This window comes from Heptranchias perlo, chromosome X (assembly GCF_035084215.1).
Source record: "Heptranchias perlo isolate sHepPer1 chromosome X, sHepPer1.hap1, whole genome shotgun sequence".
Taxonomy (NCBI): Eukaryota; Metazoa; Chordata; class Chondrichthyes; order Hexanchiformes; family Hexanchidae; genus Heptranchias; species Heptranchias perlo.
The window spans coordinates 10,108,626-10,135,456 of record NC_090370.1 but is presented as its reverse complement, the minus strand read 5'-3'; the positions used below and the strand labels follow the sequence as shown (position 1 = coordinate 10,135,456).

The window sequence follows — 26,831 nt, the reverse complement described above, 5'->3', positions numbered from 1 at the left end:
GGGACCAAATGGCTTACTCCTGCTCTTATTCTTATGTTTTTATGAAGTCCTGGAAATTGGACTTTTTTTTTAAAAAGGACCTTCTATAAATGTCCATTGTGGTTCGGTGGTAGCGTTCTCTCACCTCTGAGCCAGAAGGTTGTGGGTTCAAGTTCCACTCCAGAGAATTGAGTACAAAATCTCAGCTGACACTTAAATGCACTACTGAGGGAGTGCTGCACTGTTGGAGGTGTTGTCTTTCGGATAAGATGTTAAACCAAGGCTCCATCTGCCGTCTCGGGTGGACATAAAAGATCCCATGGCACTATTTCGAAGAAGAGCAGGGGAATTCCCCCTGGCATCCTGGCCAATATTTATCCATTAACCAACACCTAAAAACAGATTATCTGGTCATTATCACATTGCTGTTTATGGGATCTTGCTGTGTGCAAATTAGCTGCTGGGTTTCCTACATTACAACAGTGACGACACTTCAAAAAGTACTTCACTGGCTGTGAAGCGCTTTGGGACGTCCTGAGGTCGTGAAAGGCGCTGTATAAATGCAAGTCTTTCTTATAAATGAATTAGTGAGGAATCTTTTCAGGATAACTCTGGTACTTACCCCTATACAAAATGTTGTCTTTAAATAAAGTTTAAAAATCATTAGCTGGAATCTTCACTCACAACCACGGTCCCCCCCCCCCCTCTCCTGAATGCCTTGGCTCTTTGGCTACAGTCTCACAGGTGTAGACCACCTTCCACTGTCTTACCTAAGTGGTCAGTCTTCATTATTCACCTTCGATAGTGAGGGCAGCATAACAGCTGAGCCCGATCATGTCCCGCCCACGAAGTCCACACACATGCACTTTCCAGCCGAGGTCACTGGCTTGCGTTCAGGGACAAGAGCCTTGGATGCTTTTAACCCCTATAAATCCAGGGAGGGTGAGGACAGTTGTAGCTCCCAACTGCTGCCTTGGCTCAGATCAGCTAACTAAGTACAGACCAGGGATTGAATCTGGGAGCATTTTTATGTGTATAAGAGCCTTCACTGCGCTGCTGTGTTATGGATTGTCGAGTGGTATTGGTTAGATCACAATTGTTCACTTTCCTTTTAAAGGAAGCGCTTTACACTTGCAGAGGTCACAGGTCACAGACCTCGAGATTGAAACTAACTGCATGACATCTAACTAAAATACAATCTTTTTGGAATAGGAGAGTTGCTCACTTTGTCACTGAGTCAACATTAGCTGGACCAGATTCTAGTGCAGTCCTGTTCCCTCTGATATTTCAACATTTAAATCACTGAACGTAAGAAAATATTTAAATACTTTTTCTGTCAACGAATGTGGTATAAATATAAGTGATTCACACTTTACCATTACGTAAACTGTATATCTCCAAAATAACAGTAGCTTAAGGCATTTCCATTTTCTAGAGTTCAGTGTGCTGTAAATAGAGATCCATGTTCTAATAATTTGTTAGAATTACCTTGTATAATACTGTACTTGGTGTTAATTTGTTAAGTATATTTGTTCGTGAGCTTTCAAATCAAAAAAGATCGAGTGAGGTGTGAAAGGGTTACTGGAAGCCTGTCGAATTTCACAGTAAGAGACTGTGTGTGTGTGTGTGTGTGTGTGTGTGTAATAGAGGGAGGGTGGGAGGGAGTGGGTTTTACTAACACTTGCGATAAAGTGGCAGCGGTGCATTTCGCCTCCTGTAAACACGAGGTCGCACACAGACTCAGCCAGTCAGTGCCTCTCTGTCAGGCTGGGAAACAGCTTCTCCTGCACCAGAGACATGACTATAGAAATGACACCTCTCCTGTGTATGTGTTGCCTGCTCTTGGCAGCCCGGGGCTCGGCGTTTAATCTGGAGACAACCAACACGATCGCAAAGGAGGGAGAGAGAGGGAGTTTATTTGGATTTTCTGTGGCTTTGCACAAACAGACCAGCCCGGACGCACAGAGTTGGTGAGTTGGAGATATATTGACTCTGTAATGTCTCTTATTCTGGCCGGTGTCCCCGCGGTAAGGTTCGGGAAAGAGAAGAAAGTGCAGATTGATCAACTATTGAGAATTGTATTACTGTAGAGGATGATGTTTACAGGCGACACTGTTACGGCGACGTGACGTTCACCAGTTTAACGGAATGGAATATTTCTGAATAATTAATTCGTCTTAGTGTCAACTTTTTTCTGTTTTTAAAAAATGTAGCTGATTGGGAGTATCCAAAAAAGGCAATGCCCGCACTTCTGCGCACGTCAATTCAAATATTGTATCCTTAACCCTTTCTGGGGCACGTTGTAAGGCTTTCTGCTGGAATATTGAAACCAGAAACCCAATACTATCAAGAAATGAATTCTTTCTCGCCATCCTTATAATGAAACGTGGCCACTTTTTTGTATGTGTGTAATGTATTAACTAACGGTAGTGTTCTTGTACATGTAACAGAGGAATACTGAAGTGTTGCAAGGTGCAGTAGGGATTCCAACATGTCAGTGATTATAGTGCAACTTGAAGGTTAGATTCAGGCAACAAAATATTCAGAAGCTGATTTATTCATTGCACTTGATGTATAAATGCGTGGGACCTTTCGGACGGCTTTAAGTGAACAAAGAATTGTTTTGTGAAAGTTAAAAGGTCGGTGCAGTGAGAGTCTTGCCCATTGACTTCAACTTGCAGAAGCTGCATTTGGCACCGTGCAGTCTTCAACCCTCCCGCCCCAATCGTTTTATGTTTTAAAATCTGGCTGTCTTGGTGGGAACAGCTCATGAATTATTTAAAAGTGCTTGACAAAATCTACTGCAGCCAAACAATTCCACAACTAATTGACAAAGCCAGCACTGAGGTTGGTCTAATTTCAGGATGATTGAGCTGGGATGCAGGCATGCAAGAAATGTATAGATACAAAATATATCGTCCTGCAAATAACCAAACACTGAAGCTGCATAATTTAGAAAATAAATCTTAGATTGATCAGTTTAATTTTTAAAAACTTAAATCTTAACAACAACTTGCATTTATATAGTGCCTTTAACGCAGGAAAATGTTCCAATGTGCTTCCCAGGAGCATAATCAGACAAAAATTGACACCAAGCCAAAGAAGGAGATATCAGGTTGGGTGGCTAAAAGCTTAGTTAAAGAGTTGGGTTTTATATAGGGTCTTAAAGGCCGAAGGAGAAGTGGAGATGCAGAGCTTAGGGCCCAGACAGCTGAAGGCACCGCCCCCAATGGTGGGGCCAAAGGAGTGGAGGATGCAAAAGAGGCTGGATTTGGAGGAACACAGAGATCTCGGAGGGTTGTAGGGCTGGAGGAGGTTACAGAGATAGGGAGGGGCAAGGGCATGGAGGGATTTGAACACAAAGAAGAGAATTATAAAAGTTGCTGGACCGGGAGCCAATGTAGCTCAGCAAGCACAGGGGTGATGGGTGAACGGGACTTGATGCGAGTTAGGATACGGGCAGCAGAGTTTTGGATGAGCTCAAGTTTACGGCGGGTGGAAGATGAGAGGCCATCCAGGAGAGGATTGGAATAGTCCAGTCTGGAGGCTTATAGGAAACAACCAGGGTGGTTTTAATGAGGTGACATATTAAACTATGTTGTTTTGTGGGCAGTGAGTTCAGTTGATAAATTAGAGATCTTGCGACTGACTGATAAGAAGTTTCTCAGAAACCAGCACTATAAAGCACAGATCATTAGATTTCTGTATTTATTGACTGACGAGCTCATCATTTCCATTGCTGTAGATATACCATTAAAAATCACTTTCGATAATGGCACTGCTTTCCTTTGGGTAGCTGATACTGTCTTTAGGAAATTAGGACAGGTTTCCCTAGGAATGTGTCCATGTATAGGGGTCCATGGGAGTGTATCTATGTGCAGGAGGTCCCCAGGGATGTGTCCATGTATAGGGGTCCATGGGAGTGTATCTATGTGCAGGAGGTCCCCAGGGATGTGTCCATGTATAGGTGTCCATGGGAGTGTATCTATGTGCAGGGGGTCCCCAGGGATGTATCCATGTATAAGGGTCCATGGGAGTGTATCTATGTGCAGGGGGTCCCCAGGGATGTATCCATGTATAGGGGTCCATGGGAGTGTATCTATGTACAGGGGGTCCCCAGGGATGTGTCCATGTATAGGGGTCCATGGGGGTGTGTCTATGTACAGGGGGTCCCCAGGGATGTGTCCATGTATAGGGGTCCATGGGGGTGTGTCTATGTGCAGGAGGCCCCCAGGGATGTGTCCATGTATAGGTGTCCATGGGAGTGTATCTATGTACAGGGGGTCCCCAGGGATGTGTCCACGTATAGGAGTCCATGGGGGTGTATCTATGTGCAGGGGGTCCCCAGGAATGTGTCCATGTATAGGGGTCCATGGGAGTGTGTCGATGTACAGGGGGTCCCCAGGGATGTGTCCATGTATATGGGTCCATGGGAGTGTATCTATGTACAGGGGGTCCCCAGGGATGTGTCCATGGGAGTGTATCTATGTGCAGGAGGTCCCCAGGGATGTGTCCATGTATATGGGTCCATGGGAGTGTATCTATATACAGGAGGTCCCCAGGGATGTGTCCATGGATATGGGTCCATGGGAGTGTATCTATGTACAGGGGGTCCCCAGGGATGTGTCCATGTATATGGGTCCATGGGAGTGTATCTATATACAGGAGGTCCCCAGGGATGTGTCCATGTATAAGGGTCCATGGGAGTGTATCTATGTACAGGGGGTCCCCAGGAATGTGTCCATGGGAGTGTATCTATGTGCAGGAGGTCCCCAGGGATGTGTCCATGTATAGGGGTCCATGGGAGTGTATCTATGTGCAGGAGGTCCCCAGGGATGTGTCCATGTATAGGTGTCCATGGGAGTGTATCTATGTGCAGGGGGTCCCCAGGGATGTGTCCATGTATAGGGGTCCATGGGGGTGTGTCTATGTACAGGGGGTCCCCAGGGATGTGTCCATGTTTTGGGGTCCATGGGGGTGTGTCTATGTGCAGGAGGCCCCCAGGGATGTGTCCATGTATAAGGGTCCATGGGAGTGTATCTATGTGCAGGGGGTCCCCAGGGATATATCCATGTCTAGGACTCCATGGGAGTTTATCTAGATACAGGAGCTCCCCAGGGATGTGTCCATGTCTAGGGGTCCATGGGAGTGTATCTATGTACAGGGGGTCCCCAGGGATGTGTCCACGTATAGGAGTCCATGGGGGTGTATCTATGTGCAGGTGGTCCCCAGGAATGTGTCCATGTATAGGGGTCCATGGGAGTGTGTCGATGTACAGGGGGTCCCCAGGGATGTGTCCATGTATATGGGTCCATGGGAGTGTATCTATGTACAGGGGGTCCCCAGGGGGTCCCCAGGGATGTGTCCATGTATATGGGTCCATGGGAGTGTATCTATGTGCAGGAGGTCCCCAGGGATGTGTCCATGTATATGGGTCCATGGGAGTGTATCTATATACAGGAGGTCCCCAGGGATGTGTCCATGGATATGGGTCCATGGGAGTGTATCTATGTACAGGGGGTCCCCAGGGATGTGTCCATGGGAGTGTATCTATGTAGAGGAGGTCCCCAGGGATGTGTCCATGTATAGGGGTCCATGGGAGTGTATCTATGTACAGGGGGTCTCCAGGGATGTGTCCATGGGAGTGTATCTATGTACAGGGGGTCCCCAGGGATGTGTCCATGTCTAGGGGTCCATGGGAGTGTATCTATGTACAGGGGGTCTCCAGGGATGTGTCCATGTATAGGGGTCCATGGGAGTGTATCTATGTGCAGGGGGTCCCCAGGGATGTATCCATGTATAGGGGTCCATGGGAGTCTATCAATGTGCAGGGGGTCCCCAGGGATGTGTCCATGTCTAGGGGTCCATGGGAGTGTATCTATGTGCAGGGGGTCCCCAGGGATGTGTCCATGTATAGGTGTCCATGGGAGTGTATCAATGTGCAGGGGGTCGCCAGGGATGTGTCCATGTATAGGGGTCCATGGGAGTGTATCTATATACTGGGGTCTCCAGGGATGTGTCCATGTATAGGGGTCCATGGGAGTGTATCTATGTGCAGGGGGTCCCCAGGGATGTGTCCATGTAGAGGGGTCCATGGGAGTGTATCTATATACTGGGGTCTCCAGGGATGTGTCCATGTATAGGGGTCCATGGGAGTGTATCTATGTGCAGGGGGTCCCCAGGGATGTATCCATGTATAGGGGTCCATGGGAGTGTATCTATGTACAGGGGGTCCCCATGGATGTGTCCATGTAGAGGTGTCCATGGGGGTGTATCTATGTACAGGGGGTCCCCAGGGATGTGTCCATGTCTAGGGGTCCATGGGAGTGTATCTATGTACAGGGGGTCCCCAGGGATGTGTCCATGTATAGGGGTCCATGGGGGTGTATCTATGTACAGGAGGTCCCCAGGGATGTGTCCATGTATAGGTGTCCATGGGAGTGTATCTATGTACAGGGGGTCCCCAGGGATGTGTCCATGTATAGGGGTCCATGGGAGTGTATCTATATACTGGGGTCTCCAGGGATGTGTCCATGTATAGGTGTCCATGGGAGTGTATCTATGTGCAGGGGGTCCCCAGGGATGTGTCCATGTAGAGGGGTCCATGGGAGTGTATCTATATACAGGGGGTCCCCAGGGATGTGTCCATGTCTAGGGGTCCATGGGAGTGTATCTATATACAGGGGGTCCCCATGGATGTGTCCATGTAGAGGGGTCCATGGGAGTGTATCTAGATACATGAGGTCTCCAGGGATGTGTCCATGTATAGGGGTCCATGGGAGTGTATCTATGTACAGGGGGTCCCCATGGATGTGTCCATGTATAGGGGTCCATGGGGGTGTGCTTATGTGCAGGGGGTCCCTACATAAAAGTTTGCATACTACTGACATAAAGCACTATCACAATATCGATGAAGTTGAAAGAATTTTAGAAAAATATTTGCTACTGTATATGGAACTGGTACCACTGGATGGAATTAATGTTTGTGGAAAAATACAATCTGCAAAATATTCCTTTTGAGGTTTAGGGATAGTTTTTAAATACTTTTACTGGATGAATTGAAAGGGGGGATTCCTGTTTTGTGTGTATTTAGCGTTTCAATTAGTCGAGGAGAAAGGGTCACTGCGTTTCATAAATGTTATCGAGCCTCAATACAAGGGTGTTGAAGCAGAATGGTAAAATGCAATAGGATAAAGTAAATATTCATAAATAATTGGCACGCGCACAGATTTAAGAGCACGCATCTGCTCCCAAACGCTTATCTCGCCTGCTCGAGTGTTAATGCATAACTGGAAAGCGAGGTAATCATTAGCGAGGAGAGCCCATGCAGAGAGGCGCTCGGGATACTCCCAAAACGCACCGCAGTGTGATTTCAAGCATAGCGTAGGTGTGAACGGGTTAACGTGCAGGGCGATGCCACGATTGCACAGCGCATTAACACGGCCAAATAGCCCCTCCACTATAAACGACTCGTGACCCCTCGGTCCCATTAAATCCGGTAAATTAAAGGGGGCGGTTGTCCTTTTTTGGTAATACTACATTCATTCCGATGGCTGATGACCGAGCGGAGTTATTTGAAGGTTGTCTTATTTATTTTTGACTGACTCCAGGAACACGTGTCACTCACTTTATTAACTCCCGTTAGAAACATTGCACAAATATCCCAGGGTCAGTTAGACTGCACGGCGTCCAGTTATATATCATTTAAGAACGTAGGGTGTGCATTCTGAGTCATTCATCCATCTATAAATATTTAAAAATAAAGTTTCCTTATTTTCTCCTTCCCCTGTTAACCTGATTTCCTTTTTTGGTTTATATATTTTTCTTTCTGCTGCTTTTCTGTTTTTGTTGTTTTTTAAAAATTCCCTCCACCGAATTTTGTCTCCTTCTTCCGAAGGCTGGGGTACAGCTCCAATCTTGTCAGCAGCCCTCCAGTACCTCGCCCAAGCTGCCGTTCTTCTTGGATGAGCCGAGACAGTGAGTATTGCCAGGTGATTTGGCCACGGGGGCATCACAGCCGAGCCGAAACCCCGGCCCTTGCCTGACACCCACACACTTGTGGCTTTTATTGATCAGGAAGGGAAACCCTGGCTTTTGATTTCTCCCCACCTCCTTTCCTAGCCCTTGGGCTCTGAGGCTGATTCTTGTGCTCTTTTCCTTTTCAAACGATCTCGTTCTTTCTCATTCCCTTTGTTTTGATATTCCTTTTGGCTGTCTTTGATCTTTTTTGTTTTGTAAATTTATTCACTGAATTATTTTTTTTGTGTTGATATGTGCAATACTGTATAAATAAGGCAGAGTTTTCTATCCATCTGCCTCCACACACTTAACGTTCCCTTTTAAACATCTTTTTCAGAATGTAAAGATTATTTTCTTGGCTGGATTACTACCCAACCAAAAGCCACGTTTAGAGAAGAGCAATTTATCTCCGTGTATTCTGGGACTTTCCATACGGATCAGCTGGATTGATTATCCAGTTCCCTGGATCCTTCCCAATAGACATTCCCTTGGGATGTAGTGAGAAGAAGCAGCCAGTCTTTAATTCTCTCTCTTTATAAGACCGTGTTAGAAGGGCTACTTCAAACATCTGTGCCCAGATAATGTGACTGTCCCAGGGGTCCTGTTGAGAGGCACCTCACTCGACAGGGAATTAGTTAAGGAACAGATTGCGGAACCACACTGTCGGATTCAGGGCTGCGAAAAGCGTAGTTTGTAGGATGACACGTCCAATAACCAGTCAATTTTTCAAGAATTCGTTGTAACTCTTAACAGCTGCTAACAACATTGATGTGCTTACTCCCACATTTCTCAAATAAATCATTTGCCCAGAGTGGCCCCGGAGTTGTAAAAGTTGAAGATTCTTTGTCAACACTGACGACTCTCCGTTTGGCCTGACAAGGAATGTCTAAAACAGGCCAGGCTGTTTGCAGTAGTGACATCACATAAATGCACCGCAGTGAGGGGGGTGGATGTGACAGTTTATGGCAGCTGACAGAACCATGTAGACACTTGGGGATGACGTCATGCCAGGCTGTTTTTCTTTGCATGCAAGCAAAGAAAAGAGATGCCACATGGGGCTATATGTTTGGTCATCAATATATCACAGTTCTGGCTGGCAGTTGAAGCCACTGTCTTGGATGTGAACTCTGTTGGGCTACTGGATGAGATACTTCATCACAGGATTAGTGTTCCTCTGCTGAGGATGTAAATAGGAACCAGAGCCAATGCCATAGGATGCCAATGAATTATTCTTTGTCATTTGAGCCATTCCGACTGCCAACACTCTCTGAATGTTAATGGAAACTTAGAATCTGATGATATAATTGTACTGTTCACACCAGCTGATGGACACCTTGTTATAAAAAACATAGCTCAGGTGCCGATTCATTCTCTAGACACTTTTTACAACGTTTCTTTAATAAGGGGGCCTCTCCATCAGTAGAATCTTACAGCACAGAAGGAGGCCATTTGGCCCATCGTGCCTGTGCCAACTCTTTGGAAGAGCTATCCAATTAGTCCCACTCCCCTGCTTTTACCCCATAGCCCTGCAAATTTTCCTTTTCAAGTATTTATCCAATTCCCTTTTGAAAGTTACTATTGAATCTGCTTCCACCGCCCTTTCAGGCAGTGCATTCCAAATCAGAACTCTCACTGTGTAAAACATTTTTCCACATCTCCCCTCTGGTTCTTTTGCCAATTATCTTAAATCTGTGTCCTCCAGGCAGTGAAAACAGTTTCTCCTTATTTACCCTATCAAAACCCTTCATGATTTTGGACACCTCTATCAACTCTCCCCTTAACCTTCTCTGCTCTAAGGAGAACAATCCCAGCTTCTCTAACCTCTACACATAACTGAAGTCCCTCATCCCTGGTATCATTCTGGTAAATCTCCTCTGCACCCTCTCCAAGGCATTGACATCCTTCCTAAAGTATGGTGCCCAGAATTGGACACAGTACTCCAGCTGAGGCCTATCCAGTGATTTATAAAGGTTTAGCATAACTTCCTTGCACATATAAATATCAAAACATTGTAAAGCATCCATCTATCTACTCATCTATCTATCCAATGAAAATGTATCCTTATTGCCATATATTGTAATGCTATAGAGTTTCTTTAACCAATCAAATGGTGGAATCAGAGACCACTGCCTCTTTGACCAGTCACATTTCAGAATATAACCAGTCAAATTTCGGGCAGCGCTGTTCCTTTAACTCTGCAACAAGTTCAAGGAGCTCATGGACTTCTTTGTCACTAAGATTGAGACCATCCATTCAGCTGCCTCTGCTGCTTCCCCTTCCTCCTGCCTTAGCCCTGAACTCGTGTCTTTCTCCAGATTCACTCCTATCTCCGCTCATGTCCTCTCCAAGAGCATCTTGCATTTGCTGAGGAATAAACATTAGCCAGGACATCAGGATAACTCCGCTGCTCTTCTTCGAATAGTGCCATTGGATCTTTTATGTCCACCTGAGAGGGCAGACAAGGCCTCGGTTTAAAATCTCATCCAAAAGATGGCACCTTCGACAGTGCAGCACTCATTCAGTACTGCAGTGAAGTGTCCACTTGGATTATGTTCTCAAGGATCTGGAGTGGGTCTTGATCCCACAACCTTCTGACTCAGAGGCTAATGGAATGTTGGCCTTTATTTCAAGGGGGCTAGAATACAAAGGGGTGGAAGTTATGTTACAGCTGTACAGAGCTCTGGTCAGACCCCATCTGGAGATATTACATTCAGTTCTGGGCACCGCATCTCGGGAAGGATATATTGGCCTTGGAGGGGGTGCAGCGCAGATTCACCAGAATGATAACGGGGCTAAAAGGGTTAGATTATGAGGACAGGTTGCATAGACTAGACTTGTATTCCCTTGAATATAGAAGATTAAGGGGTGATCTAATTGAGATGTTTAAGATGATCAAAGGAGTTGATAGGGTAGATAGAGAGAAATTATTTCATCTGGTGGGGGAATCCAGAAAAAGGGGGCATAACCTTAAAATTAGAGCTCGCCCGTTCAGGGGTGATGTCAGGAAGCACTTCTTCACACAAAGGATAGTGAAAATCTGGAACTCTCTCCCCCAAAAAGCTGTTGAGGCTGGGGGTCAATTGAAAATTTCAAAACTGAGATAGATAGATTTTTGTTAGGCAAGGGTATTAAGGGTTACAGAATCAAGGCGGGTAGATAGAGTTAAGATACAGATCAGCCATGATCTAATTGAATGGCTGAATAGGCTCGAGGGGCTGAATGGCCTCCTCTTGTTCCTATGTTCCTACTCTGACTTCTATTGACAGTGGAACTCCTTTGACTTTTGCATTGTTTGCTGCTCAGCTACTTAAGGGGGCAATCACCGTACCTGTGTGTGTGCATAAATATATATATATATATACACACACACTGGAGCAGCTCATTTGGGGGTTGGCGAAAAGCTACCTAGATTATCTCACCCTACAATGAGCAATTTCTGCTAGCTAAGCAGTAAAAAGCTTTCATGTTGGAGTAATTGAGCAGCCCATGGATCGCTTGGCAACCCTTCCAGCTCAACAAGGCTACGAGGCATCAAAAGCCTGTGACTGGAGTGGAATGGAAACGAGACAGACGAGTCCTGAGCAAAAGTAAATACATTCGCAGATTGGTGTGTATGGTGACACTTAATTGTCACACAAAAAAAAAACCAGCCCTGAAACTGGGTGACGGCTTCTGAACTATTGACCAAGTGAATACATTATGAGCACAAAGTTAATTAATTAAAATTAAAAACAAAAAAATTACATCTGTCTCAGGAGTTGCTGAGCTGGTCATTTAGTTGTGTGTCAGAGCATGCCTGTCAATAGCAATTGCCAATTTCAGATGATTAGAGCGTGCCTTGAATTCTTAAAGACAAAGTGCAGGTTACAGATCCCTGGAGTGTGTGATTTTCATTAAGTGAATGAAAGTCTTGGATCTCAAACTAATTTCTCATAGACCCATGCAATTTGCTCTTTTGAAATGTGGAGCTAAAAGCACATTCATTATTTTTGAGGGGGCACTGGATCATGTATTGAAATTTAGAGTTTGAATTCAACACAGGCAGGTGAAATTCTTCACTTCTACTTGGCAGCAAACGAGTTGCGCCACATTAATCCAGTTGAGTTTCCAGTGGATGTGATTCCACAAGGCAGTACTGCTGTCCTCATGGATAATTTTTTATCTAAATGTAGATTTAAAGTATCTGACAGAAACCTCTGTCCATGAACAAATGGGCCATACAGCACCATTGGACATGATGGGGGAGATGCAAATCTGTCATAATGTGTAGAATAATATGATTCTTGGAGCATTCTGCACCCCACCTCCACCTTTTTCTCTCATAGTTTCCTTAAAATGAGATTTAAGCTTGTGTATAGTTATATGGCACTGGCAATCTTTTGGTACTTTACACAATTGGCTATTCTTCATGTAGGCTGGGAGAGAAAAAATCAGCCATGGTTCCTGTTTCTGATCACTATCCAGTAACCCTTACTAAGGAAGGATATACTTGCCTTGGATGCGGTGCACCGGAGGTTCACTAGATTGATTTCTGGGATGAGAGGGTTGTCCTATGAGGAGAGATTAAGTAGAATGGGCCAATACTCTCTGGAGTTTAGAAGAATGAGAGGTGATCTCATTGAAACAGTGGGCTTGACAAGGTAGATGCTGAGAGGATGTTTCCCCTGGCTGGAGAGTCTAGAACTAGGAGGCATAGTCTCAGGATCAGGGGTCGGCCATTTAGGACTGAGATGAGGAGGAATTTCTTCACGCAGAGGGTTGTGAGTCTTTGGAATTCCCCACCCTTGAGGGCTCAGTCGTTGAGTATATTCAAGGCTGAGATCGATAGATTTTTGGACTCTAGGGGAATCAAGGGATATGGGGATCGGGTGGGAAAGTGGAGTTGAGGTCGAAGATCAGCCATGATCTGATTGAATGGCGGAGCAGGCTCGAGGGGCCGTATGGCCTACTCCTGCTCCTATTTCTTATGTTTTTATGTTCTTACTGATAAGTGTGTATAAACGGACATCAGATGATAACAGCATGGGATTTGGCTGTAGTGCTCACCGTGGTCAAATAACTTGCCAACACTCTGTCTATGTGAAGAATTACCAGTTGGTTGGGGTTTTGGAGGGCAGGTGCCACCCATGGAACTGTTCCCCAGCAAGAATCATAGAATCATACAGCACAGAAGGAGGCCATTCGGCCCATCATGCCTGTACTGGCTCTTTGAAAGAGCTATCCAATTAGTCCCACTTACTTGCTTTTGTAGTCTATGCCTCTATTTATAACGTGCAGGATCCTGTATGTTTTTGTAAGAGTTGGTGTCTCCAGGAGAGGAGGAGAAAAAATTGGATCCTCCCCCCAAGCTTTCACAGTATAAAATGTTTTACTGTGAAAATAATTTTTTTTCGAAAGGCTGAAAAAAATTATTAGATTGCAGAAACCCCTAATTTCCGCTGGCATGTTTCATTTTGTCAATCTGTTACATAGTAGCAATGGTTGAGACTTTTCATAGCTGGTTCACTTCTCTTCTCAACAAAAAAACCTGGGTCTTTACCACTTTCAACATATAAGTTGTTGTATCTTCAAACACCTCATTGAGGGATTAGCCTGATTGGCTGTAAACCCTAGTCTGGTGTTGCAGAAATCTCAGGGTAAGCTACATAATCACCCAGTACTTCATAACTCAGAGTGTGATAGTACACAGATATAAAAGGAGTTATTAATGATGCAGCTCCTTCCTCACAAACCTCTGAAGTCCAGCTCTGCCTTGCCCCTTCAGTAATTTAGTAGGATGGCAGAGGAGCTTGCACATTGCTGACTTGCTTTCTGTGCCGATGTTGAGCAGATAACCATGCCTGGGCATGTCTCTGGAAATGATAACTACCTGCCTACCCCCTGGGTTTTCTGCCCTCCTTTCCTAAAGATGCTGAAGGATGCCACAGCCGAGCCTAATCTCACTCTCGTCTGCCTTCCACACACTTGCATTTTCCAGCTATCTTAAACTCTAGTTGTTTGTTTGTTCTCTCCCATGCCCTGGGGTGCTGATACCCGACAGTAGTGTCCCTAACATGAGTGAGCCTCAGCCGTGAAGATTGGCAGGCCATTTGATCGTGGGATGCTTTGCAGCTGAACCCAATCTTGTCTTCAACTCCTGTCCGTGCCTTCAGCTGCCTAGGCCCTAAGCCCTGGAATTCCCTCCCTAAATCTCTCTGCCTCTCTCCCTCTCTCTCTCTTTGAGATGTTCCTTAAAACCTACCTCTTTGACCAAGCTTTTGGTCTCCTATCCTGACATCTCCTTATGTGACTCGGTGTCAAATTTTGTCCTCCTCTGAAGCGCCTTGGGACGTTTTACTATGTTAAAAGTGCTATATAAATGCAAGTTGTTGTTGTCCACACACATATCCTCGCTGGCAGGGATCGCTGTATAGCAATCACCTTGGGCACTGAGGCCAATTGTAGTACCTCTGCCCCCTGCTCAGCTAAGATCATTTAATTCAGCATTGACCATGAATGAAACCTTCTGGCTCTATATGGATCAGTATAGTGAAACCTATGAATGCCTTCTTGAGAAAAGATAAGCTTGGAGACACATTTGTGTGGGGAATGACTCTAATATAAGGCGAGGATTCCAGTGTTTAATGACTTCCTATTCATTCCCAATAAAATAAAATACCCAAAACAGACATAACACTTACACACACAATTCCAACTCAAGTATAACATTTCCCAACAGTTCATGTTTACGATGCTTTACAGTGCTTGACCCTGAATACTGTCAATCAAGCTATTCACATATGGTAGGTTCTGTCTGTTAAAGTCTTTATCAAAGTTTTAATGAAAGGTTAAATAATAACACTTGCATTTATATAGGGTCTTCTGTCAAAGTCACAAAGCTTTCATACAATGAGTTACTTTTTAAGTGCAATGACTGTTGCCACATCGGCAAATGTGGCAGCCATTCTGTATCAGCAAGGTCCCACAAACAGCAACAGGATGATTGACCAGTTACTCTGTTAAAGCGATATTGATTTTTTCATTTTGGGATAGGCTGTGGCAATAATATTTTTGAAGGCATGCATTCTCTTTGTATTTCCCTCACTTTCTTCTCCAACCTCCACAACAGGCCCCATACGCAGCTGTCAACGTTCAGGCAAACTTTGGCACTGCGATTTGATCAAAAAGAGCAAGACCAATCCCAAACCCATTTAAACACCTGGAGCTGTATTTAATTTCAGGAGTGTGCTACATTAAAATGAGTTCAGTGAGATTCCTAGACCAAAATGAGTGGGACTTGATGGGTTGGCCGCACATCTTCTGTGCTTTGAAACTGCAGTTGGACAGCCTACTGCTCAGCCACTGCCAATGTCACTGTTGTTCAGCTGCCAGTGGATGAATGAATGTGGTGAGGCCAAAGTTCCCCTTTAGATTCTTTTCCCTTATCTTCCCTCGCCCCTTGAAGAGGCACCTCCTCTCTGTGTGGAGCCTACCTACAGCAGTATAGCTGACATCAGGTCAGTGTAATAGGGGAATTGAACCTGCATCTCACCACTCTGTGCCACCACACTTGGCGCTTAATTGCGAACCACCTCTGTACCACCTCGATTCATTTTCTTCTCCAAGTGAACATTTTCACAAATACTTTAATAGTTTATAGATCTCTCCCTCTTTCATAAAACCCAGCAAGACAAACAAGTGTTTTACATTCTCTAAATACACTGTTGTGTATTTAGAGAATGTAAAAACATCTATGAAAGTGCAACCAATGTGCTGGACCTTACAGTACTTTAGTTCTAGGTGGTTATGGTACTGGACTAGAAACTCAGAGGTTGTCAGTTCAAATCCCACCAGGGCAAGTTGTGAAATTGAATTCAATAAACCTGGTAATTTGTGGGCTGGCACCAGAAAGAAAATGCCCCTGAAAGCTTCACCCTTCACTTGGCGGTTCGCAGGGTTGGCGGAGACAGCGGTGGCAACAAGGGAAATCGGACCGGAACCCAGGTCTCTGCTTCCTGCCGAAATTTACATGAGGAGGGTGGGAGAGGGGTGGCCAGCCTGGGGGGGCGAGCAGGGTGAAGGAAATTAAGATTGGGGCAGGGAGATGTGAGTGTGTGTGCCTAGGCAGTGAGTGTTATTCAACTGTGGATGCCCTCATAGCTGATTCTGATCCTGTGCTTACTTAACACTTTCACATACATACATACATACACAATAGGAGTCACTGGATAGTAATCAGGAACAGCAACCATGGCTGATTTCCCCCCCCACCCCAACATTAGGAGTACTGAGGTCATTTGTGTTGCTGCTACCACTATAGTAGCTGAGAGCAGTTAACACAGCATAGGCCAGGAAATAAACCTGAGACTGGTCTGTATGACTGAGGTCAAAATGGGCAGTACACTTACCCACTGAGCCATGGGGCGGGGCGGGGGGTGGGGGGAAGCAGACACAAAGTGCCGTATTTTAATTCCTCTCTCCCTGCTCTCCGCTGAAGAAATTTATATAACAAGCACTGCAGAAACAGCAGCATTAGTGTTATGTTCTCACCTTTCTTCAGCAGTGCAAGGCTTGGGCCTGACTGCTGACATAGTGGCAACATAGAAGAGACAGTTCATCATGACTTTTGTGTTCCACCAACAAAGTGAATGTGGAGCTTTGCCCACAATGTGCCAGGAACTCTGAATGATTTACTTCATCGGATCAGGTTGTTGTGGAAATGGAGAAGAATCTTTCCTTAAGCACCTTCCCAGCACTTCAGGAACAAAATAGTGGTGTTTAAAGTATGGTGGAATATTTAGAAGTGAATAAATAATTCAAATCCACCAAATCAGAAGATATTAGGAGATGGTGAAGGCCATTTGGCCCTTCTTAGCTTATGTGTCCAGAAAGACCCCATTGTCCCCCATTATGGTGTCAATCTATCACATGGTGTTTGCGCTGCTGGGTCTTAAAGCGAGGGTCTCACGCAGCCAGCGTCAATCGCAATATAAACTGGCCAGATTCACTAATGCCGGCATTCGGGAAGACCTGTTTTTACCGCACTTTACTTGCCCTTTGGGAACAGGTGCCATAAACATCCCACTGACACCAATATAAAAGCAGCTCCTATGTGAAGAACTTCCTGATCGCAATTCTAAATTTGATTAGTTTGAACTTGTTTTTTCCGTCATACTGCAGTTTATTTTGAAGAAGGATTTCAGAATGACCTTTTCCCCACAGTTTGCTATCTTTTATGCCTCGATAAGGTCCCATTCTCAGTCACTTACTTTCAAGGTTCAAAGGTCCAAATTTCTCCTGTCTTTCCTTCTAACTCAGACCTTTAACATTGGGGATCGGGCCTTGTCGCTCTTTGCACTGCCGGCAACACTTGAATATCTCCCTCGTGTTTCAGTTACAAGAAATGGACGCAGTGCCCAAGGTGTGGCCAAGAATGGGGCATTCAATTTGATTTGTTGATTGCTGCTCCACAGTGATTGGACATGTTGAGTGTCAAGTTTGTAGCACCCCTAGATCTCACTCAATTGCGTCCTTAGTTACTTCAACACCATTCACGGAGTATGTATGTTGCCCATCTTTTCCTTCCTTTGTGCAGTATTTTGCACTTGTCTGTATTAAATTTCATCTGGCATTGTTCTGCCCACTTGTGTATTTTGTCTAACTTATCTTAGCTGCTTCTTCAGAATGAACTGCCCTTTTTAGTCTACGAATTTGAGCAGTTTGCAACTCACCCCTCCCTATCTCTGTAACTTGCTCCAGCCCTACAAATCTCTAAGAGCTCTGTGTTCCTCCAATTCTGACCTCTTGTTCATCTCCCACTTCCTTTGGCCTACCATTGGCGGCCGTGCCTTCAGCCGTCTAGGCCCTAAGCTCTGGAATTCCCTCCCTAAACCTCTCCACCTCTCTCTTTCTCTCTCCTCCTTTAAGACACTCCTTAAAACCTACCTCTGACCAAGCTTTTGGATACCTGTCCAAATGTCTCCTACGTGGCTCGGTGTCAATTTTTGTCTGATTGCGCTCCTGTGAAGCGCCTTGGGACATTGTACTACGTTAAAACTGCTTTATAACTGCAAGCTGTTGTTAATCCAAGTCACTAATTTTTTCCTATTATTCCCCCCCACACATAGATTTATAAAACTTTGAATGTGGGTATACTCAATTTTGCAATGAATTTGTTCTCTTAACACAGCTGTATCTAGCAGTTTGGCATCTGCCTGTTAACATCAGTGTGTTGTGGCCACCTACAGATCCTGCTGGTCAGCTTCCTTGCATTTGGTTAATTATCTTTTTTTTTGACAGATGACTCTTTTGTAAAGATAGAGCTGTTCCTCTGGTGGCCATCATTATCTCACGTCCTAGAATAAATATGTATGAGGGCATTGGACAAGCATTTGTCACTAGGATGCAGCCACAGGGGAGTTACAATGCATCATGGGTATTCTGAGAAAATGCATCCACAATTAAAGCTGTACATTCCTAGTTCTTGCATACATTCAGATTGGATTTATTTTTTCTTTATACTTACCCATTCTCATGATTTCTCCCTACCCTACTGATATGTTTGGTAGTAGCAGTGAAGTGATAGGTTCTCCCTTTATTTCACTCAACGTCACTGTGTTATTGGCTGACACCTGTGGAACTGTTACCACGCCATGAATCAGTGCTGGCAGGAGAGATGGGGAAATTTGGGGAGAAAATCAACCATCTCTCTTTTCGCTCTTTCCATGAGGTATACCACCTACTGGTTTCAGTGTGTTTTTGTACTAACTTAATCCTGATAGTTCTTTTTAAAGTAAGTTCTACTGGTTTTAATTTTGCTTTCATCAGTTCATCATCCCCATCTGCCCTGCCCCAATCCCCAAGTAAGGTCTCCATATGATTTCTTCAACCTGAAAGAACAGGACATTCTAGGATGAAGCCTTCTATAGGGTTACACAAGGCCTTTGTCCTAACTGACAGGAGAGATGCAGGATGACATGGACAATGCTTGTTTTTTTTTCCTCAGCCAAAGCAGACATTGCCCACTTTGGCAAACGAGTTGCCTTGAGTGACAACTGGGAAAACTCAACCAAGAACTGAATCTTGTGTAATCCTGGACATTAACCTAATTCCCATCACCACCAGTTTGATCGAATAGCACTGCAGAGGGAAGGCTGGAAAGCTGCCTAGTCAGTCTACTTTATTGCTCAACATATCTTTGTTGACCGGAAGTCACCGGTTAACGGTTTTGGCTTAGTACACAGAGGAAGAGTCAATTCTCTCTTAATTCTCAATTTGCATTATTAACGTTATTAGATCATGTACATACCGCTTATACGTCTAGTTAGATATAGGCATGTAGTTTACAGCAGGTTATACAGGTTTATACTCAAACTAGGATTTAAACGCACACCCACTAGATTTCTCCAAGTAATACTCCCCGAGTATTAGGCTTTAAACGCACACCCACTAGGTTTCTCTATTAATACTCCCAGAGTATTATAGAATCATAGAAGTTACAACATGGAAACAGGCCCTTCGGCCCAACATGTCCATGTCGCCCAGTTTATACCACTAAGCTAGTCCCAATTGCCTGCACTTGGCCCATATCCCTCGATACCCATCTTCCCCATGTAACTGTCCAAATGCTTTTTAAAAGACAAAATTGTACCCGCCTCGACTACTGCCTCTGGCAGCTCGTTCCAGACACTCACCACCCTTTGAGTGAAAAAATTGCCCCTCTGGATCCTTTTGTATCTCTCCCCTCTCACCTTAAATCTGTGCCCCCTCGTTATAGACTCCCCTACCTTTGGGAAAAGATTTTGACTATCGACCTTATCTATGCCCCTCATTATTTTATAGACTTCTATAAGATCACCCCTTAACCTCCTACTCTCCAGGGAAAAAAGTCCCAGTCTGTCTAACCTCTCCCTGTAAGTCAAACCATCAAGTCCCGGTAGCATCCTAGTAAATCTTTTCTGCACTCTTTCTAGTTTAATAATATCCTTTCTATAATAGGGTGACCAGAACTGTACACAGTACTCCAAGTGTGGCCTCACCAATGCCCTGTACAACTTCAACAAGACATCCCAACTCCTGCATTCAATGTTCTGACCAATGAAACCAAGCATGCTGAATGCCTTCTTCACCACCCTATCCACCTGTGACTCCACTTTCAAGGAGCTATGAATCTGTCCTCCTAGATCTCTTTGTTCTATAACTCTCCCCAACGCCCTACCATTAACGGAGTAGGTCCTGGCCCGATTCGATCTACCAAAATGCATCACCTCACATTTATCTAAATTAAACTCCATCTGCCATTCATCGGCCCACTGGCCCAATTTATCAAGATCCCGTTGCAATCCTAGATAACCTTCTTCACTGTCCACAATGCCACCAATCTTGGTGTCATCTGCAAACTTACTAACCATGCCTCCTAAATTCTCATCCAAATCATTAATATAAATAACAAATAACAGCGGACCCAGCACCGATCCCTGAGGCACACCGCTGGACACAGGCATCCAGTTTGAAAAACAACCCTCGACAACCACCCTCTGTCTTCTGTCGTCAAGCCAATTTTGTATCCAATTGGCTACCTCACCATGGATCCCATGAGATTTAACCTTATGTAACAACCTACCATGCGGTACCTTGTCAAATGCTTTGCTGAAGTCCATGTAGACCACGTCTACTGCACAGCCCTCATCTATCTTCTTGGTTACCCCTTCAAAAAACTCAATCAAATTCGTGAGACATGATTTTCCTCTCACAAAACCATGCTGACTGTTCCTAATTAGTCCCTGCCTCTCCAAATGCCTGTAGATCCTGTCCCTCAGAATACCCTCTAACAACTTACCCACTACAGATGTCAGGCTCACTGGTCTGTAGTTCCCAGGCTTTTCCCTGCCGCCCTTCTTAAACAAAGGCACAACATTTGCTACCCTCCAATCTTCAGGCACCTCACCTGTAGCGGTGGATGATTCAAATATCTCTGCTAGGGGACCCGCGATTTCCTCCCTAACCTCCCTTAACGTCCTGGGATACATTTCATCAGGTCCCGGAGATTTATCTACCTTGATGCGCGTTAAGACTTCCAGCACCTCCCTCTCTGTAATATGTACACTCCTCAAGACATCACTATTTATTTCCCCAAGTTCCCTAACATCCATGCCTTTCTCAACCGTAAATACCGATGTGAAATATTCATTCAGGATCTCACCCATATCTTGTGGTTCCGCACATAGATGACCTTGTTGATCCTTAAGAGGCCCTACTCTCTCCCTAGTTACCCTTTTGCCCTTTATGTATTTGTAGAAGCTCTTTGGATTCACCTTTGCCTGATCTGCCAAAGCAATCTCATATCCCCTTTTTGCCCTCCTGATTTCTCTCTTAACTCTACTCCGGCAATCTCTATACTCTTCAAGGGATCCACTTGATCCCAGCTGCCTATGCATGTCATATGCCTCCTTCTTCTTTTTGACGAGTGCCTCAATCTCCCGAGTCATCCAAGGTTCCCTACTTCTACCAGCCTTGCCCTTCACTTTATAAGGAATGTGCTTACCCTGAACCCTGGTTAACACACTTTTGAAAGCCTCCCACTTACCAGACGTCCCTTTGCCTGCCAACAGACTCTCCCAATCAACTTCTGAAAGTTCCTGTCTAATACCATCAAAATTGGCCTTTCCCCAATTTAGAATTTTAACTTTTGGGCCAGACCTATCCTTCTCCATAGCTATCTTAAAACTAATGGAATTATGATCACTGGTCCCAAAGTGATCCCTCACTAACACTTCTGTCACCTGCCCTTCCTTATTTCCCAAGAGGAGGTCAAGTTTTGCCCCCTCTCTAGTCGGGCCATCCACATACTGAATGAGAAATTCCTCCTGAATACACTCAACAAATTTCTCTCCATCCAAGCCCCTAATGCTATGGCTGTCCCAGTCAATGTTGGGAAAGTTAAAGTCCCCTACTATTACCACCCTATTTTTCTTGCAGCTGTCTGTAATCTCCTTACATATTTGCTCCTCAATTTCCCGTTGACTATTTGGGGGTCTGTAGTACAATCCTATCAAAGTGATCTCTCCCTTCTTATTTTTCAGTTCTACCCATATGGACTCAGTGGGCGAACCCTCGGATATATCCCCTCTCACTACTGCCGTGATGTTCTCCCTAATCAAGAACGCAACTCCCCCTCCTCTCTTACCTCCTGCTCTATCTTTCCTATAGCATCTGTACCCTGGAACATTGAGCTGCCAGTCCTGCCCCTCCCTTAGCCATGTTTCAGTAATAGCTATAACATCCCAGTCCCATGTACCCATCCATGCCCTGAGTTCATCTGCCTTGCCCATCAGACTTCTTGCATTGAAATAAATGCAGTTTAATCTAGACTTCCCTTGGTCTTTGCCCTGCTTTCTCAGACCATCTGTCCGGTCATGTTCTGTACACTCTCCCTTACTGCGTTTTGTTTCTGTCACCACTTTATTTCCCACTGACTTCCTGCATCGGTTCCCATCCCCCTGCCACATTAGTTTAAACCCTCCCCAACAGCACTGGCAAACACTCCCCCTAGGACATTGGTTCCAGTCCTGCCCAGATGCAGACCGTCCAATTTGTACTGGTCCCACCTCCCCCAGAACCGGTTCCAATGGCCCAGGAATTTGAATCCCTCCAGCTTGCACCATCTCTCAAGCCACGTATTCATCTTAGCTATCCTGTCATTCCTACTCTGACTAACCCGTGGCACTGGTAGCAATCCTGAGATTACTACCTTTGAGGTCCGACTCTTTAGTTTAACTCCTAACTCACTAAATTCAGCTTGTAGGACCTCATCCTGTTTTTTACCTATATCGTTGGTGCCTATATGCACCACGACAACTGGCTGTTCACCCTCCCCCTCCAGAATGTCCTGCAGCCGCTCCGAGACATCCTTGACCCTTGCACCAGGGAGGCAACATACCATCCTGGAGTCTCGGTTGCGTCCACAGAAACGCCTGTCTATTCCCCTTACAATCGAGTCCCCTATCACGATAGCTCTGCCACACTTTTTCCTGCCCTCCTGTGCAGCAGAGCCAGCCACGGTGCCATGAACCTGGCCACTGCCACCTTCCCCTGGTGAGCCATCTCCCCCAACAGTATCCAAAACGGTATACCTGTTTTGGAGGGAGATGACCGCAGGGGACCCCTGCACTGCCTTCCTACTCTTCCTCTGTCTGTTGGTCACCCATTCACCATCTCCCTCAGTAATTTTTATCTGCGGTGTGACCAACTCACTGAACGTGCTATCCACGACTTTCTCAGCATCGCGGATGCTCCAAAGTGAATCCATCCGCAGCTCCAGAGCCGTCAAGCGGTCAAACAATAGCTGCAGCTGGACACACTTCCCGCAGGTGAAGGAATCAGGGATACAGGAAGGAGCCCTGAATTCCCACATCCCACAAGAGGAACATGACACGGCGCTGGGATCTCCTGCCATGACTTAACCCTTAAATTAGCTTAAGAACAACTACAATGTCAAGAGAAAAAAAAAGGAAAGAAAAACTACTTACCACTCCCTTTAAGGAGTTTACTCCTTTAAATTGTTCTCAATTTAGAGAATGTTAACTACACTAGGGACTTTGATTCACTAAAAAATAAACGCTACTTCCTATAAGACCTGCAGACCTTCCCTTTCCTTTTACTTCAGTTACTGTTGATAAGTAGAAATACTCACCTGAACCTACTCACCAATCAGGTGCCTCCCCTGATCTGATTCCTGACGTCACTTCGAACTCGGTCGCAGCTCCGCTCGGCTCGGCTCCTCTCAGCTGTTCTCAGCGCTCTGAAATCCCGCCTTTTATCGGACGCTCCCTCCGCTCGGCTCGGCTCCTCTCAGCTGTTCTCAGCGCTCTGAAATCCCGCCTTTTATCGGACGCTCCCTCCGCTCGGCTCGGCTCCTCTCAGCTGTTCTCAGCGCTCTGAAATCCCGCCTTTAATCGGACGCTCCCTCCGCTCGGCTCGGCTCCTCTCAGCTGTTCTCAGCGCTCTGAAATCCCGCCTTTTATCGGACGCTCCCTCCGCTCGGCTCGGCTCCTCTCAGCGCTCTGAAATCCCGCCTTTTATCGGACGCTCCCTCCGCTCGGCTCGGCTCCTCTCAGCTGTTCTCAGCGCTCTGAAATCCCGCCTTTTATCGGACGCTCCCTCCGCTCGGCTCGGCTCCTCTCAGCTGTTCTCAGCGCTCTGAAATCCCGCCTTTTATCGGACGCTCCCTCCGCTCCGCTCGGCTCCTCTCAGCGCTCTGAAATCCCGCCTTTTATCGGACGCTCCCTCCGCTCCGCTCGGCTCCTCTCAGCGCTCTGAAATCCCGCCTTTTATCGGACGCTCCCTCCGCTCGGCTCGGCTCCTCTCAGCTGTTCTCAGCGCTCTGAAATCCCGCCTTTTATCGGACGCTCCCTCCGCTCCGCTCGGCTCCTCTCAGCGCTCTGAAATCCCGCCTTTTATCGGACGCTCCCTCCGCTCGGCTCGGCTCCTCTCAGCTGTTCTCAGCGCTCTGAAATCCCGCCTTTTATCGGACGCTCCCTCCGCTCCGCTCGGCTCCTCTCAGCGCTCTGAAATCCCGCCTTTTATCGGACGCTCCCTCCGCTCCGCTCGGCTCCTCTCGGCTCCTCTCAGCGCTCTGAAATCCCGCCTTTTATCGGACGCTCCCTCCGCTCCGCTCGGCTCCTCTCGGCTCCTCTCAGCGCTCTGAAATCCCGCCTTTTATCGGACGCTCCCTCCGCTCCGCTCGGCTCCTCTCAGCGCTCTGAAATCCCGCCTTTTATCGGACGCTCCCTCCGCTCCGCTCGGCTCCTCTCAGCGCTCTGAAATCCCGCCTTTTATCGGACGCTCCCTCCGCTCCGCTCGGCTCCTCTCAGCGCTCTGAAATCCCGCCTTTTATCGGACGCTCCCTCCGCTCCGCTCGGCTCCTCTCAGCTGTATTAGGCTTTAAACGCACACCCACTAGGTTTTCCTGACAACACTCCCAAAGTGGTCACAGAATAGAAAGGATATTATATTACCCGGAAAGGAGAGACGCTGCTGGCCAGGCAATTCTCCCTCTTACTCCCGACGTCGTCTCCACGTCCCTGACGCAGTCTTTACGTCCCTGACGTAAGGTATTCACTTCCACGAGGGTTAGTCTCCAGAGTCTCCCAGAGTCTCCCTCACAAACAAAGACACAAACACACACCAACAAAAACACACACTGACTCTCTCTCTTGCTCACAAACAAACAAAGACACACACACTGGGACCAAACCAGCAACTCTTCAGTTTTTATTCTCCAAGTCTGTCTTTTCGAATGATGCTGTCTTCTCCGGTTGGCTCAAAGTTGCTGGAGTGACCGATGTCATCCCCTGATTGGCTCTGTTCCAAGGGCCCAGGTAGCATCACCGTTCCTTTGTTTCTGTAAGAAGCGGAACGAATTCAAACCGGTTCTGGCCAGTTCAGACCAGTGACTGAACTCCAGGTCACCTCAGTTCAAAAGGTCAGTGTCTTTGTTAGCACTTCGAATTAAGCTCAATAGGTTTTTGCAGCCTCTGGCCAACATCTTTTTAAGAAGTAGTTCCTCCTTGCTCCCTTTTTTGGGTCACCATGTGCCATAAAAACATGAGAAAATATGGAACGACAAAAGGCTATTTGACCCATCAAGCCTAATCCTTCTCTGAACCATGTACAATCCACTCTATAATAGACTGTACCCTATTTATTTCATCACCTGAGGGAAAGTCAAGCGCAAATACTTTCTGATCCCCAAAGTTAATCAAGGAAATCTACCGTTACACCTCCATTAGTCAAACTTGGCAAGTGCTTTCCACAGATGACATTTCTATGGTTCCAGAAGCAATAATTTTCCATGTATAAGGACTATTAAAGTCAGTTTATTGCCAAATTAAAAACCTGTGTTTCTTTCAGGTTTTACTTTTAGTGTAAAAGACGGAAGAAAATCCGTGTGAAAAATTGGACCTGGGTAAATTTGGAGAAAATTGGCGCAAAATTTGGAGAAAAACCTAGAACACAAGAAAACAAGCAAGCATCTTAAAAACAAGTTACAGTCAACCTATACGACAGCCAGCAATTATTTTACACAGTTTATGGACACCACTTTAATGGGGCTCACCATCAGACTCTCATATGACCCTTAGATAGTTTATTTCAATTCATAGAATGATACAGCACAGCCCATCGTGCCTGTGTTGAAGAAACTTATGTTTATTATTGTGGCTCCAGCCACTTACCCCTGCCACTATGATAAAAGAAAGAACTTGCATTTATATAGCGCCTTTCACGATCTCAGGCCATCCAAATTGCTTTACAGCCAATGAGTACTTTGAAGTCTAGTCAGTGTTGTAATGCAGGGAAACACGGCAGTCAATTTGCGCACAGCAAGGTCACACAAACAGCAATGAGATAATGACCAGATAATCTGTTTTAGTGATGTTAGTTGAGGGATAAATATTGGCCAGGACATTATGGTGGGATTTTGATGGTGGGATATAGAGCAAGTAGGGAGAAACTGTTTCCTCTGGCAAGTGGGTCGGTAACCAGAGGTCATAGATTTATAATAATTGGCAAAAGAACTAGAGGGGAAATGAGAATTTTTTTTATGCAGAGGGTTGTTAAGATCTGGAACACACTTCCTGAAAGGGTGTGGAAACAGATTCCATAGGAACTTTCAAAAGGCAATTGGACTTGTACTTGAAGAGGACTAATTTGCAGGGTTATGGGGAAAAAGTTGGGATGTGGGACTAAATTGGATAGCTCTTTCAAAGAGCAGGCACAGGCACGACGGGCTGAATGGCCTCCTCCTGCACTGTAAGATATTATGATTCTATGATTATGCACAGGGGAGCAGTTGT

The 26,831-nt window shown here is 45.7% G+C and overlaps 1 protein-coding gene across 4 annotated transcripts in view; it reads left to right on the top strand.

Annotated features, from left to right (window-relative positions):
- Window positions 1-1,673: 1,673 nt before the first annotated feature.
- LOC137307259 (integrin alpha-7-like) overlaps window positions 1,674-26,831 on the top strand; it is a 170,949-nt gene continuing 145,791 nt past the window's right edge. For all 4 annotated transcript variants that reach the window (XM_067976691.1, XM_067976690.1, XM_067976693.1 and 1 more), the window contains exon 1: window positions 1,674-1,949. In XM_067976691.1, coding sequence (XP_067832792.1) covers window positions 1,777-1,949 — 173 coding nt within the window. In that variant the 5' untranslated portion in view covers window positions 1,674-1,776. The remainder of the gene's footprint in view (window positions 1,950-26,831) is intronic.